At 46.2% G+C, this 16,723-nt stretch overlaps 1 protein-coding gene across 6 annotated transcripts in view; it reads right to left on the bottom strand.

Moving 5' to 3' along the window:
- The window catches only part of PRMT3 (protein arginine methyltransferase 3), a 112,123-nt gene extending 99,091 nt beyond the window's left edge, over positions 1–13,032 (bottom strand). For 3 of the 6 annotated variants that reach the window (XM_065592575.1, XM_065592578.1, XM_065592576.1), the window contains exons 1-6: positions 12,603–12,753; positions 12,383–12,518; positions 10,982–11,064; positions 7,644–7,693; positions 5,994–6,096; positions 3,212–3,365 (exon numbers count right to left, since the gene is read on the bottom strand). In XM_065592575.1, the coding sequence (XP_065448647.1) occupies positions 3,212–3,365; positions 5,994–6,096; positions 7,644–7,693; positions 10,982–11,064; positions 12,383–12,518; positions 12,603–12,729 (653 nt within the window). In that variant the 5' untranslated portion in view covers positions 12,730–12,753. Of the gene's footprint in view, positions 1–3,211; positions 3,366–5,993; positions 6,097–7,643; positions 7,694–10,981; positions 11,065–11,473; positions 11,624–12,382; positions 12,519–12,602 lie in introns of those variants that run through there. The other 3 variants (XM_005305334.4, XM_065592577.1, XM_005305335.5) reach the window with 3 other exon arrangements.
- Positions 13,033–16,723: the final 3,691 nt, after the last annotated feature.

Below are 16,723 nucleotides of genomic sequence, written 5' to 3' on the forward strand. Positions count from 1 at the left end.
GTTACTTTTGCCACCAGTTAATCAAAAGATTGTTACTGTTTACCTCCAACCACATACAACTGCACTCTCAACTTGTCAGCTCAAACTAATCATCATAAGAACAGGACTGTTTGGACTGGCAACCTTTAAGGAAAACCCAGGTGCAGCAAGAAATGTTTGTGATTCTCTAGGTGACTGTCCTCCCACTAAATGCTGGAGACAGCTTTTAATAATTTTAGAAGCCTCTGTGCTCAGATGAGATGTAAAACTGAAGTCTTGAACATGTGGTCATTTAAACTTCTAAAGCATTTTTCATAACTGTAGAGACGTTAACCCTGACATACTGATTAGGAAGATGTAGATACAAACCCCTCTTCTCTTATTTTTATTAAGCTAAGGGTAGATAAGTTACTAACATTTTAATGGCACCAGAAGAAAATCGTACAACACAAACCATGATTTAAAAATTTAATCCTGGCTCAAGAAGAGACTTCCACTTTGTAAAGATCACGCTGATATCCCTGAAAGTACTAGCTTATTACAGGGTCTCAAATGCAGCATGCTCTTTGTAAGTGTAATTACTAGGTTCTGAACAAGAATTAAGTTTGTATTCCACATGTTTGTGTAGTACACAGAACTGTAATTCTGTAACTTGAAAGCATATGGTGGACTCAAACATCTCACATTATGTAACATGTAAGATTTCTTTATACGAGAGAGATTCCAGGGGACTGGAAAAGGGCAAATATAGTGCCCATCTATTAAAAAAAGGAAATAAGGACAATCAGGACAATTACGGAATAGTCAGCTTAACTTCAGTACCCAGAACATCAAAACATTTACAAATGGAGATACACAGTAAAGCACAAATAAAGCCACAGAATAGGACCGAAGTGGATGTCAAAGCCATGACAAGCCATTCAAAAACCTAAAAGATAATAAGGCGATAAATAACAGTCAGCAGGAATTTGTCAAGAACAAATCGTGTCAAACCAACCTAATAGGTTTCTTTGACAGGAGAAGAACCCTCGCAGATGGGGGGAGGGGGGGGGGGAGAAGTGGTAGACGTGGTACAGCTTGACTTTAGTAAGGCTTTTGATACTTGCATGACCTTCTCATAAACAAACTAGGGAAATACAACCTAGATGGAGCTACTATAAGGTGGGTGCATAACTGGTTGGAAAACTGTTCCCACAGAGCAGTTATCAGTGGTTTACAGTCAAGCTGGAAGGGCATAACAAGTGGGGCCCTGCAGGGATCAGTTCTGGATCTGGTTCTCATCAATATTTTCATCAATGATTTAGGTCAGGGGTGGGACGGCCCATGGGCCGGATTAGGACCACCAGCCGTTTTAAGCTGGCTTTCGAGCTCCCGCTGCGGGGTGCAGGGTCTGGGGCTTGCCCTGCTCCGGCACTCCAGACGGGTAGCAGGGTCAGGAGCCGTTCCACATCGGAGTCAGAGGGGGGCAATGCCATGTCTTCCGGGAACTATGTGCTCTAATGGCCCCGCTCCAATGACCCCCTCTGGCGCTCCAATGGGAGCTGCAGGGGCAGCGCCTGCGGACGGGGCAGCACACAGAGCTGCCTGGCCGTGCCTCCGTGTAGGAGATGGAGGAGGGACATGCCACTGTTTCTGGGAGCTGCTTGAGGTAAGCGCCGCCCAGAGCCTGCATGCCTGACCCTCAACGCCGCCCTCCAAACCCCTGAGCCCCCTCCCACCCTTCGAACCCCTCGATCCCAGCCCAGAGCATCCTCCTGCACCACAAACCGTTCATCCCCAGCCCCACCCCAGAGCCCGCACCCCCAACTGGAGCCTGCACCCCTTCCCACACCTCAACCCCCAGCCCAGATCCCCCTCCTGCACCCTGAACTCCTCATTTCTGGCTCCATCCCAGTGCTTGCACCCCCTCCCACACCCTAACCCCAATTTTGTGAGCCTTCATGGCCCGCCATACAATTTCTATTCCCAGATGTGGCCCTCGGACCAAAAAGTTTGCCCACCCTTGATTTAGGTAATGGCTCACAGAGTACACTTATAAAGTTTGTGGATGATACCAAACTGGGCGGGGTTTCACATGCTTTGGAGGATAGGATTAAAACTCAAAATGACCTGGACAAACTGGAGAAATGATCCGAAGTAAACAGGATGAAATTCAGTAAGGACAAATGCAAAGTACTCCCCTTAGGAAGGGGCAATCAGCTGTGCGCACACAAAATGGAAAATGACTGCGTAAGGAGTAGCGCAGAAAGGGATCTGGGGGTCATCACGAATCACAAGCTAAATAGGAGTCAAGAGTGTAACACTGTTGCCAAAAAAAAAAAAAAAAAGCGCAAATGTCATCCTAGGATATATTAGCAGGAGTGTCATAAGCAAGACATGAGAAGTAATTCTTCTGCTCTACTCTACACTGATGAGGCCTCAACTGGATTATTGTGTCCTGTTCTGAGCACCATATTTCAAGAAAGATGTGGGCAAATTGGAGAAAGTCCAGAGAAGAGAAACAAAAATGATTAAAGGTCTAGAAAACAAGACCTATGAGAAAAGATGGAAAAAAACTGGGTTTGTTTAGTCTGGAAAAGAGAAGACTGAGGGGACATGATAACAGTTTCAAGTACATAAAAGGTTGTTACAGAGAGGAGTACAGGACAAGAAGCAATGGGCTTAAATTGCAGCAAGGGCAGTTTAGGCTGGACATTAGGAAGAACTTCCTAACAGTCAAGGTGCTTAAGCACTGGAATAAATTGCCTAGGGGGTTGTGGAAACTCCATCACCGGGGATTTTTAAGAGCAGGTTAGACAAACACCTGTCAGGGATGGTCTAAATAATACTTAGTCCTGCCATGAGTGCTGGGGACTGGCCTAGATGACCTCTCGAGGTTCCTTCCAGTCCTGGGATTCTAACTGCATCTGCCAACAGGCGGCAACCATAACTTCTTAAATAAGGGTGATTCAAGGTACATTAATACTTCATCTTTCCAATGCCGTTGATTGCGTCAACTGGAGTCAATTTAGTTGTGCTTCAACTTGCAATATTTTTTAAAAACACCACGATCGACACTATTTGCAAACAAAGGCAAAACACACAGATGAGACTAATGCCCTCCTGGTGCTAACTTACATTTGAATTCTGCAGCTTGAGTTTCTACTGACGGCTATTATTTCCTGCACACATTTCTGTCTACCATCCAGAACACTGCCAAGTGTTTCAGAAAAAGCTTCAATCAAAATCTTACCTCATTTTCTGAAGATCTTCTTGTGCTCTGGCTAATGCTGTTTCTGCAAGCTTTGCTCTGTGTTCTGTACATTTCAACTGTTCAAGGATCGCTGTGTTATCACTTAATCCATTGGGCTCTGAGATGTTTGTAGAAGCATAAAGATCCTCTATGTCTAATGAAATAGAATAAATGTTATCAACCCATCAACTGACAGCATTACGTGTGTGTGTGTGTGTGTGTGTGTGTGTGTGTGTGTGTGTAAAGAAAGAGTGCCTGATGCTGCTACCTTCATTCACTAAATAGTACCTTATTCCACAAGTATCTTCACGGATAGGACTACTGGCAGAGCAAGATAATACTTAACATAAATAAGCATGGAGGAGGTTGGCCCTTAACACCAGTACATCCACCGCCCCCCAAGAAAACACCCTACCTTTCAAATGTGTCTGAATACTAGTCTTCAGCTAAAGAGAAAGTCTGATTTATTAAGTCATGAAGCCAATAAAGGTGATACACCTTGCTTTACCAATTACCTTAGCCGAGAGCTAGAAGGGCTATTAATTCAAAAGACAAGTTGCTCTACAAGATGAAGGCTTTCATAACTAGCATGTGACAAAGAATATATTCACAGCCCTTCAAACTCATCCCTCAGGGCTGTTGTGGAGCTTAATAAAAATGTGTGAGATGCTTTGAGATCGATAGGTAAGTAGAATTCATTATTATTAAAATAGTGCCTTGGCCTCAAAACATAGGTCCAACCTTGCACCCACTGAACACAGCAGACATAACTCCCACTGGATGTCACAGTGCAGGATTAGGCCCCACCACACTTGGGAGATGGGGTTATCGTAATTGAGTCTCTTGCATGGTAGAGCACATGGATCCTCTGGCTTGTCTTCCTTGGACTAGCCAGAAGCACTGCAGAGAAAATGAGCTTGGATTTAGGGACCGAATACACCTTTGCTTTGATCTAATAGAGCTATGCTTTTCTAGGGGGATTGCACAAGGCCAACAAGAGCTGTGGCAACAGAACTTCTAGAACCCCAAATTTTTACTTCATGCCCCCCCCTTTACCTCTATCCATGCCCCCTCTCCCCATAGCTGGGGCCAGGACCAGGCCATGGCTCCGGGAGGACAGGGGTGGGAGAAGACATGGACAGGGCAAAGAGGCTGGGACCACAGCTGGGGATGGATGCTAGGACCCCAGGGCGCGGTGCCAGGAGCAGAGCCCCAGGTGCAGGGCCAGCAGCAGACAGGACCCAGGCACAGGGCCAGGACCCTGCACAAAACCTGGGGGTCCAGCAGCACCCCCCAAATCCCTGGTTCCCATACCTATGTCTAGAACTAGTTAGGGTCATGGAGCATGGGGAAAATAATGCTTCCACACCACTCAGAACAGGAAACAAAATCAGTATCCCTACCCTAAAGGCAGACGCCAACATGAGCATCAGGAGGAGGATGCAGGGCAGAAAACTACCGAGAGGGAGGGAGAAGGAGAGGGAGCAAGCACAAGGATGGAACGTGTTAGAAACCATCAAAACGTTTACAATGGAGCTACACAGTAAAGCACAAATAAAGCCACAGAACAAGACTGAAGTGGATGTCAAAGCCATGACAAGCCATTGGTAAAACAGCCCTGAAGCACAGGACATTGCTCCTGAAGTCCTGGAGCGAGCCTTATTTAGATTTTGTCAAGCAGCTTGGAAGTTACTTCAGTGGATCAACAGCAAAATCATAGCTTCCTCTAGATACAATTTGGATGTTCTTTAAAAAAAAAAAAATGAACTAGAGATATAGAGAGAGAATAATGTCTAGTAACAGGAATAATTGGATTTAAAAATCATACTCCTGCTGGTAGGTCAATACTCATTTTACCCAATAGATAAAAGTGAGAGACATGTTTACAGCATGATTTTCTGAAGTGTTGAGCACCTCTAACGCCTAATAACCTCAAATGGAGCTGGGAGTACACAGCACCTCTGGAAATCTGGCCCTTGGCAACTTGCTCAAGTATCACATTGCAAGTCAGCGGTATATTCAGAAAAATCCCAAACTATCAGTTGGTTAGGAAAGGGAAACAATCCCCTATTCCCTATCTTGTGTGCTACTGCAATACAGAAAGTTTTAAATAGGACAGGGCCCCCCTTGTGCTAGGTAGTGTACAAATACAGGAGGACATGGTCCCTGTCCTTTAATAAAAAAAAAAAAAAAAACTTACAATTGAAATGAAGGAAAGATGCACCAAGTGAGTGACAAAATAGTATTGGCAAAGGGGAGGAAGAATACAAGTAACACAGATATAAGTTGAGAGAGATAAACAAGTGATTTGTATAGGTCATCAGAACTCCAAGGTCGAAATACAACTCTATAATGTATAATTTTGTTATATTATTGTATTTATTGGGTACCTAATGAAAGACAACCATTATAAAAGGTGAAGTAGTTTTCAATGACACAGATTACTGCCTCTACTGTGTTTATTTGCATGTGTTGAGATTAAGTACCCAAATGGAATATTCAAAGATGTTTTGCTGCAGCATAAGAATGGAAATTCCATAAACATTTAGAGTTAAGTGTGACACTCCCTCCCCAATCTGTTCATACAACCTCTTATTTTTTTAATTGATACAAAATATTCATAGATCACTTCACTTGACCATTTTGGATAGTCCATTGCCCTGGGAAATGTAAATCTAGCCCATCTACATCTATATTGTCTCATGTGGGATGTACTAAATTAGGAAAGGGGCGAATTCACTTATTTTTCTAGCAAGGCTATACTCTGATTAAAAAGTCTTACCAAACTGAAGTAATAGATCATCTTCTAGCTCTGGTTTCAAGTACTCCTCTTCCTCCCAAGGCAGTGGGCTACTGAGAGAATTCAAGTACTCTGCAGTTGGTTTCTAGACAAAAGTTAAATGAGCATGTGAAATAAGGTTCTTCAGAATCATAGGACCTTAGTTTAAAAAATAAACTACAAGACATAATTAGTTTAGTTTAACTCCCATCATTAAAATCACCTGGGCTATGAGTGTCTAAATGACTTATTAAAATAACCTTGTAGGAAAAGCTGAGAGAGAAGCATTACTGGGCAACATGATGTAGAGCAGACGTTCTCAACCTTTTCTTTCTGAGGCCCCCCTGCAACATGCTCCAGGCCCTACTTGTTCCACAACAACTGTTTTTCTGCATATAAAAGCCAGGGCTGGCATTAAGGGGTAGCAAGCAGGGCAATTGGCCAAGGCCCCATCCACAGAGGGTCTCCGCAAAGCTAAATTGCTCAGGCTTCAGCTTCAGCCCTAGCCCCAAGTGGCAGGGCTTGGGGGCTTCAGCCCCACATGGCAGGGGCTTTCTGCCCTGAGCCACAGTGAGTCTAATACCGATCCTGCTTAAGGACCCCCTGAAACCTGCCCGCAGCCCCCCAGGGGGCCCCAGATACTTGGTTGAGAATTGCTGAAGTAGAGACGACAGGTACTCCTGGATTCTAAATCTGGCTCTGACCACAACTGTGACTTGGAGCAAGTCACTCAGAGCCCAGTTTTTACAAATGCTGAGCCTCAGCTCTAATTAGTTGTATGTTCAGCACATCTTGAGGGGAAAATCAGGCTCGAAACATCAGTTTCTCCATTTGGACCATCGCAACAATTACCTACCTCACAGGACTAATAGTAAGATGTAACTAACTAACAAGTCCATACAACTTGAAGATGAAAGCATGCCTGGGCATTACAGGTCTCAAAAATGCTAAGTTGTGCAAGACCCCATCCATGCTAAAACTAAACTGTATCAGGAGAAAGAGTTACAACACGTTAAGTTGTAGTGTTACAGGGACGTGAAGCAGCCCCTACTACACTACAGCTCTGAACCAGATATCCTGACATCAGTAAAACAGAGACAAGGCCTGAAACAATCAAATTAGAAGTGAGCAATACTTCCAATACTACTTAGAGTTCTCTCCTTTTGCACTTTCTACCCACCTTATGTAATGTAGTCTTAACTACCAGAAAGTGATTCTGTACAGACATGGATCCAATGGCAAGGAAACCCCCTCCCTAAACTGAATGGAGCAGCAGCTGTTACTCCAGCTGGGGCCAGGCTGGTAGGTAAATTCCACTCATTTCATCAAATCCCAATATGCAGCACAACCACATGAAGGCCAATTACTTGGACTTTATAGAAAACAGGAAACATTGCCCTGGAATGAATAAATCTTGTGTCTCAATTTTAAAATATTTTTAATTTATTTAAGGTGGATTTTACAAACTAAAAACTAAAAACCACTTAAGCTGCTCAGAGATCTGCATAAATTCATTTATAAATTTTAAAACAATTTCCATGATTACTTATTTCTAGAGACTTAATGTAGGATTATTCCATAAAAACAAACTAAAAATATTTGTTTTTCCCCATGCACAAAGTAAAAAATTCAAGTAATAAACTGTCCACTTACCTTCATTCTAACAAAGTTTATTAGCTTAATGTATCCATAAAACTCAAGTGCTGCAAAAGAAAAAAAGCTCATGTAACACTAAAAATCACATAATTAGTTGTTCAATTGGCCAGTGTCCCTATCTTAATTTGCCATCTACATTGTTCTGATATTTTTCTTCAGGATTAAGTGTCAGATCCTTTAATTCGGTCTTCAGTTTATATTTGCTACACACTAAAAACTGAACACATGTAAACAGATTATCTAACAGGGAATTCTGTCACTTAGCAAACAGCTTTCCACCTGGCTTGCTGAGAAAGGCGGCAACATCCACAGTAACATCAATAGTAAGACTCTCTGGCTAGAAACCGGAGTATAAATGCTGGTATTTTATCCCATGACAATTCTGATACACATTAGCAGCTTTCTAATTATTGAATAAATTCTGTCAGCTAGGACTAATTTATGACAAACAATCCCTTAAACTGGCTATGTAGCACAGTAACAAAAGTGGTTTAAACATATCCCATATTTGCTATACCAGGACAGCAACAGAACTATTCCATTAGGTTTCTATATTAATCTATCATTTACTCTAGTTCAAACCATGCTGCAGAGAAAGATGAAAGGCCTCTCCCCCACCCCTGTCTGTCAATCTGACCTGGGAGAAAATTCCTTCCCTACCTCAAATACAGCAATCAGTTAAGCCTTGAACATATGGGCACAACCACATGACAGATACCTGGGAAATAATTCTCTGTCATAACTCAGAGCCCTCCCCTCGGGGCGGCAGGGGTGCGTTGGCCCCTTCTGGGAGCGGCGTGGGGATGGGGCAGGCAGGGAGCCTGCCTTAGCCTTGCTGCGCCGACCGGGAGCCGCCGGAGGTAAGTGCTGCCCAGCAGGAGGCAACACCCCAAACCCAGTCCTGAGCTCCCTCCCAGAGCCAGCATCCCAAACTCCTTCCTGCACTCTGAACCCCAGTCCTGAGCTCCCTCCCAAAGCCAGCACCTCGTACCCCTTCCTGCACCCCAACCCCTTGCCCCAGCCCTGACCCTCCTCCCAGAGCCAGCACTCTGTACCTCCTCCTGAACCCCAACACTCTGCCCAGCCCAGAGCCCCCTCCTGCACCCAAACTCCTTCCCAGAGCTTACACCCCATTGCCTCTTCCTGCACCCCAACCTCCTGCCCCAGGCTCAGCTCAGAGCCCCCTCCCACAGTGCGAACTCCTCAGCCCCAGCCCAGAGCCCACTCCTCTCCCAAACCCGCTGCCCCATCCCCGTGAAAGTGAGTGAGGGCAGGGGAGAGCAAGTGACCCGGGGGGGCGGCAAATGGAGTGAGTGGGGTGGTGCTTTGGGGAAGGGGCAGGGCCTCAGGGAAGAGGCGGGGTAGATCCTGGGTTACCCTTAAATTCAAAAAGTGATCTTGGGCATAAAAAGGTTGGAGACCACTGTTATATAATATTCCAGTCCTCCTCCATATGGGAGTTATCTCCCAACTTTGCGACAACCACAAATTTTATTAGGACACCCCCAATTTTTGGGCCAAGCTCATGAATTAAAGTATAAAATAAAACTGGCCCCAGGACCAATCTTTGAGGAACTCTACCAGTACCCTCTCTCAAGCCTGACAGCTCACCTTTCAGCAGACCCGTTGTAGTCTCCCCTTTACCCAGTTCTTTACCCGCCTTTGGATTCTCCTATTAATCCCTATCTTCTCCAATTTAACAATTATTTCCCATATGGAACTGTAGCAAATGCTTTACTGAAATCCAGGTAGATTACATCTATTGTATTTCCTTTGTCTAGAAAATCAACCTCATCTTTCTTTGAGAAGACAACTGGTTTGGCGCATCTACCCTTTGTAAAGGTTTGTTCTATTTTACCCCAATTACCATTTATTTCTGTTTCCTTAACTACTCTCTTTCAAAGTTTGTTCTAAGACTTTGAATAGAATTGAGGTCAAACTAATGTGCCTGTAGTTTCCCAGATCACTTCCCCTGCTTCCCCTTCTTAAATATAGGTACTATATTTGCAATTCTGCAGTCAGGGCACAATCTCCAAGTTCAGAGATTCAATAAAAATCCTTGCTATTGGAGTTGCAATTTCATGTGGTAGTTCCTTTATTATTGGATGGAGATTATCCAGGCTCCCTGATTTGGTCCCATTAAGCTGTTTGAGTTTGGCTTCCATCTCCGATGTAGTAATTTCTACTTCTATATCCTCTTCCTCATTAGTCACCCTGCCACTGCCCCCCAAACTCCAGATTACTCTTCTTAAAAACTGAGGCAAAGTATTAGTGTAGGTGTTGAGCCATACCTACATTACTTTAATCTCCATCCCATCCTCAGTGCTTAGTGGTGTTTTCTTTTTATTTATATGGTTTAAGAATCTTTTACTATTGGTTTTAATTTCCTTTGTAAGATCCAATTCTGCTTGGCTTTTGGCAGTTATCACTCCCCACACACACCCTATACTTCCTGACGTTCAAGAGGTAGCTTTCCTGGCTGATCCATCCCTTTTTCGTTACTTGCAAGCTCTCTTAATAACCTGTTTGAGATCCTTGTCCATCCAGTTTCATCTGCAACCCTTCCCTACATCCCTTCTCAACCCCCACTTTGCTTCGCATGCAGGCTTCTGAAAGTTTTAAGTCAAAGTTGCAGAAACTAATTCAAAGCCTCCTCCCTATTCTCTTCACATCCAATCCACATCCTACTCTCTCCCTAATAGATAATTTCTGAAATTTATCCTACGCTACTGGTAGAACCATGACAGGGACCCTGGTTACAGCATGACTGCCCTGACACCATAAAACAGTTCTATTCTGCAGTGTAAATAGGTCTTATTTAAAATCATCTAAACACCAATGTGTCAAAAAGATAACAGCCTTTTTAAGGCAACAGTAGAATTATAAATGTAAATGGGACTGCATCTGGTGAAAAACAGTTGAGGCATTTTCAGATCTTAGAATGCCCTAGTACAAACGTGGCTGTTCAATGTAGCAGGTATGAAAGAGCTAAGAAGGGAAAATGGCTCCTGGGTAGATGCGCTCAGCTATGTTAGCAGTAACGGTCAGACACTGTTCACACTTAACTGATTCTGTCTACAGTTTAGACAGATCTTTACTGATAGATATAAAGGACAAAAAGTGCCCAACATGGAAATGTTGTGTAGGAATTTTATTAGGATCAGTAGGGTATACATGGCCCAGACAGAAATGTGTTTTGTTTGCCAAGTCTTCAGAAAGAGGTTTTTGCTCTTTTTAAATTATTTTCCTTTCTTGGTCCCCACACACACGCAAAAAAAATTAAATAAAATGTCATTTCATGGCAAAGAGTTAAAAATTATCACAGAAGTACTTACCATGCTTATGGATCATGTTACTAATATTAAACTGATGCACCAATTTACAGTGGGAAAATGTATCTTCAGCAGAACTGAACAGCCTGCAGGTAAAAAGAGAGAGATGAATATACACTGAGTTAATAGGTATTATAACACTAATTTAAATTTAGATTGTTTAGAGCCAGGTGTGACATACATGCAAGAGAACTAACCTATCCCATACTGCTGCTATAAATCATTTAAACAGACTTTTGCATTTAGTACAGGAAGTATTAAGTGGTGCCGAAATATTTCTTACCTACCACAACAAAGCTGTGTAGCCTAATTGTTTTTTATGGAGTGCTTTGAGATAATGTGATAAAAATCTTGGTGTTTGTCTGTTTTAAAATTTCCCACAGGATTAATTTTATTGACAAAAGCTAGATGTCAGGCTATGATTTTAATGTGTTAACTGGTAAAAAAGAGTTCACATCTGGTACTGGGTTAATGAAATCTAATTGTGGAACATACCTCCAGTTTGGGGTGTCTGCCCTGCTTTTGAGTCTGCCCTGAGGCAGGCAATCATAAGACTCTCCAAACAACATGACACCCATGTCACAGGAGAATAAAAGCCTCTATTTGCTGAAGAATAGAGTAAAGAGAAAGATAGTCCTTTGTTTTCCTCAGAGAAACACAATCTTTAAAAAAAAAAAAAACACTATTTCTCCCTACTTTAACTTTGTCCCTGTGGACTCTGTATCTTTCTAGCAAAAGAACTCCAAAATTCAAACTATTGATCTATTTATTTTCACAGCCTGTGCCCATCACTATTCCCACCTACAAACTAAAGTTAATATTAATATTACAACAGCAACTAGAAGTGCCAGCTGAGATCAGAGCCCCGTTGTGCGAGTCACTGTACAAACCTACAGCATCAGATCGTAAACTTTAGAATAGGAATTAAGCAGACAAGATACCGTGAATGGGAACAGAAACAGGGGCACAGAAAGGGAGCAAGAGTTACCCACAATCACTCAGCAAATCAGCAGCAGAGCTGGGCTCGACTGACAGGAAAACACGCAGGAATAACGTGCCCTAGGATATTTGCTTTGAGAAAACAGCACCGCAAACACAAACCGCTCGTCTGACGGCAGCTGGGTTCGGAGCAGGCGCTGCAGGCCCCAGCTGCCAGGCTGGTTCTAGGAGGCAAGCGGGTGCGAGAAGGGGGAATGAAGGGCATCATCCCAGTGAGCAACAGACAACTGGGGAGCGACTACGGCAGGCCGCCCGCGGGGCCTCTCCCAGCCAACCACCCGTGCCCGGTCTGCCCGCAAGGGCCCCTCCACCCCCAACATCAAGCCAGAAGCAGCCACGAGAGGCCAAGGTAGCCGCTCCCTCCTCGGGCCCCCAGCGACCAGCTCCCCAGCTGCGCGCACGAACCGATCACAGAAGAGGCAGGGGGTCTGCCGCTCCGGGAGGTCCTCCTCGTCCTCCCAGGCCTCCTCGCCGCTGCTGTCAGACAGCTCCGGCATCTCCGCCTCCTCCTCCGCCACCGGCGGCCGGCCGGGCCCCGGAGCTGCGGGCACAAGGGAAAGATGTGAGCGACCCGCGCGTTGCCCCGGGGGCGGGGGAACGGGGCCGGGGCTGCCTGGGTACCCACCTGCGGGGGCTGCTCTGGAACACATACAGACACCACGGAGCGCGCCCCGCTCCGGCAGCCCACCCACGTGCGTGCGGGGAGTACAGCGGCCGCCCCGCCCCCACTTCCGGGTTATTGCTACAGCCATCGCCCAATAGGGTTCGTAGAGAACGTGCGTGGAGGGGCGGGGCCGAGGTTACGGTGCCGGAAGGAGAATGGGCCAAGAGGGGCTCCTCTTCCAAGGGCTTGGGGGGAGGGGGTCACTGCTCGGCTGAGCAGCCCCTGCTGCCCGGCGAGGGAATAGACCCCAGACAGCGGGTGGGTGAACGCCTGGCCAGTGTGAGAGAGGGGGGCGGGGCGCCGGCCCAGCTGGCTGCGGGGAGCGCTGCAGCGGTGGAGGATCCCGGGCTCATCCCGTGCGTGTGGGCGGGTCTCCGCACTGCCTCAGTGCGGCGGGCTCAGCATCACGCCGGCTGTTCTGGTTCGCAGGGCCCTAGGGAGGCTGCGCGGGCGGAGGCGGCAATGGGGGACACGCGGACGGGAGCAGACAGTACAGTCCGGCTCGAACCCCCACCGTGCTACCTGCGGCCCCTCACCCTGGTGTCGGAGCGCTTCGGGGCATTGAACGGCCGCGCGGGGCCGGGCCGCTCTTTGCCCCACTGTGCAGAGAGACTGCCCCAAGCAGTGGTTTTAGGGCGACCCAGTTGAAGAGAATTGTTGATGCCTGCGACCCAACGGAGCTGGGGCAGGGGCGTTTGGGGCTCAGGGCGGGGGCAGCGGGTTGGGCTGCAGGGGTGAGGGCTGTGGGCTGGGGCCGGGAATGAGGGGTTCAGGCAGGGCCATCCTTAGGATTTATGGTGCCTGAGGCGGGATTATTAAATTGGTGCCCCAGTGCCTGATTTGCTCTTAACAACACAAACATAAGCTTACAGTATTGGAAAACTTGCCACATGCATGTTATTAAACCCAGTTTAACTTAATTAAGCACACTTTAATGCTGATGGACTAGCACTAAAGAAGTAGTGCTATAGAAAAAATTCTGATTTGACAGAATGATGCAAATAATATAATTTTTTTAATTTGTCAACATTTTATTGGAATGTTTGTAGTAGGGCATTCTAAGATCTGAAAATGCCTCAACTGTTTTTCACCAGATGCAGTCCCATTTACATTTATAATTCTACTGTTGCCTTAAAAAGGCTGTTATCTTTTTGACACATTGAAACAAGGATTTGTTTTTAATTAAAAGCAATCTTTCTGGCTTTTTTTGGCTGCAAAAGCAGTAATAAAGTCATTGTATGGCAAAGACAAAGTGATGTCTTGTTCGATTGCAGGAATAGCAAGACCAGTCAAGCATTCCTGACTCATTGTAGAACGGAGATAGTTTTTAATGAGCTTTAGTTTTGAGAAACTCCGTTCTCCTGATGCTACTGTTACAGGAATTGTCGGTAGAATACGAGTGGCAATCTACACATTAGGATATATGTCAACAAGTTTGCTGGTATGAATAAACTGTACAATGTCCATCACCTATTTTGCATGTGGCAACATTGGTGACAGTGTCCTCAATTCTTCGTACAGTTCAAGTCCATTTAAATCAAAACTATCACCGTGCTTCAGGAGGCTCTCTAGGTTCTTGCGCTGTGACCTTGAGCTAGTGTGAAGACACCTCACAAGGTGCTCCGCCCTGACTGAGACACAATAGAGTTGGAAACCCATGTCATTTTTACAAAGCCACTTTTTAGTTTTAAATGTATAGCGGGCATCAGTCTTAATGTTAGTTACAACTCTATATCAACCTTCTACTGTAAATAGATCAATGGCATTATCCAGTTTAATAAGCTGGGTTTCCAAGCAGTGGGGAACCCCTAATTTTACTCCTAGGTAAAGCACAAAGTGACCAAAATGAAGTCAGCACAGAATCATCTCATCTAGATTAAGGTAGCACAGAAATGTTACAGAAGTCCTATTGTGCCTCATTTTTGTCTGGAAAGACATTAGCAATAGCAGCACATTTTGGGCACTGCCAGAAATACATGATAAATCACTGCCTCTAAAGTTCCATCAAAAACTGACATTTTCACAGCTCTAGCATGATCTGCTACACAGATTCTTCACAAGGAAGTGTCCCTGACCTTTTTAACTCGTATTAACCATGTATTTACTTTATGAAAGTTGGACAAAACATTGTGAAAATGTAAGACATTGGCTGCCCAACCTCTGGGCTGGCAAAAGCTATACTGACTCACTGGGAAAAAAAAGCAAGAGAATCTTAGTACAACGTATGGTCACTCTATACCAGGGGTCGGCAACCTTTCAGAAGTGGTGTGCCAAGTTCACTGTAATTTAAGGTTTCCCATGCCAGTAATACATTTTAACATTTGTAGAAGGTCTCTCTCTATGTCTATATTATATAAATAAACTATTGTTGTATTTAAAGTAAATAAGGTTTTTAAAATATTTAAGAAGCTTCATTTAAAATCAAATTAAAATGCAGATCTTATCAATTTAGTGTGATCCTTGCCTGGGATCCTTGTCTAGGATTCCAGCCACCAGCCCCGCTCAGCCCACTGCGGGTCTGGGGTCCAGCTACTGGCCCTACTCAACGCACTGCCGGTCTGGGATTCCATTCACTCAGCCGGCAGCAGGCTGAGCGGGCCGCTGGCAGGCTGAGCGGGACCGGCGGGCGGGCTGAGTGGCTCAGTCCGTTGCCAGTCTGGGGTGCCGGCAGCACTCAGCCTGCTGCTGCTCTGGGGTTCCGGCTGCCAGCCCCTTGCCAGTTGGGGTCCCAGCCGCCGGCCCCGCTCAGCCTGCCGCCGGCCCCGCTCAGCCCCCCACCGGCCCTGCTCAGTGCGCTGCCGGCTGAGTGAATGGAACCCCAGGCCGGCAGCGGGTTGAGTGGCTCAGACGGGGTCTCAGCCGCCGGCCTGCTCAGTCCGTTGCCAGCCTGGGGTTCCTTGGGGGTCCCCAGGCCAGCAGCAGGCGCTGAGTAGGGCCGGCGGCTGGGACCCCGGCTGGCAATGGGGCAGCAGCCGGAACCCCAGAGCGGCGGTGGGCTGAGCCGCTCAGCCCGCCGTGGCATGCCATCAAAAATCAGCTTGTGTGTCACCTTTGGCACGTGTGCCGTAGGTTGCCGACCCCTGCTCTATACACTAGTAAGGGGATGAGCATATTACAGTTGTTGGAGGGCTCTATTTAGCAGTAACAGGGCTATAGGAAAGTCAGTCAACATTTTTTGTTTCTCTGATGAAAACTGGCCCACTCCCTGCCCCAAACCAAACTTGTCACAAATAATTGTCAACAACTTAATTTTCTGTTTTTGGCTAAGATATTGATTTAAAAAAAATATATTGAAATTGAATTCAGGGATTGTTAGCAAGCATTTTTGGCAAACAAAGTTGTTAAATGACAATCTAAATGGCAACACAGTACTGCTTTCATGCTTGGCTCACCCCCCAGCCTGCTGGTCCAACAGCTGCAGTAGAGGAGGAGATAGGTGGAAAACTGCAGGACCCCAAAATCCACCTCTTGGGGTGCAGAGTGGCAACAGCAGCAGCCAACCCTCAGGTCCGATCACACGCCAATGGGCACCACCGCCAGCCCAACGGACCATGGTGAAGTTAGCACACCATCTGATTTCAGGGACGGGGCACCCATGGAGCCACAGCAGCTCATCTTGCCCTGCGCAACTCCCCCCGGATGAGATGGATCGCTACCAGCCCGGGGGAGAGACGCGCTCCCCAGCTAGGGTGACCAGATCCAGATGTCCTGATTTTATAGGGCCAGTCCCGATATTTGGGGCTTTGTCTTATATAGGCACCAATTACCCACACCTAGGGTGACCAGACAGCAAGTGTGAAAAATCAGGACGGGGGGGGGCGGTAATAGGAGCCTATATAAGAAAAAGACCCAAAAATTGGGACTGTCCCTATAGAAGTGGGACATCTGCTCACCTAGGGTTACCATATCTAATAAATAAAAAAAGAGGACCCTCCACGGGCCCTGGCCCCGCCCATTCCCCCACCCCTAGCCCCGCCCCAACTCCGCCCCTTCCCCGCCCTAACTCCGCACCCTCCTCCCTCCCACTCCCAGCCACGGGGAAAGGGCTGCCCCAGCGCTACCGGCTTCACGGTTTGCCGGGC

This window comes from Chrysemys picta, chromosome 4 (genome assembly GCF_011386835.1).
Source record: "Chrysemys picta bellii isolate R12L10 chromosome 4, ASM1138683v2, whole genome shotgun sequence".
NCBI lineage: Eukaryota > Metazoa > Chordata > Testudines > Emydidae > Chrysemys > Chrysemys picta.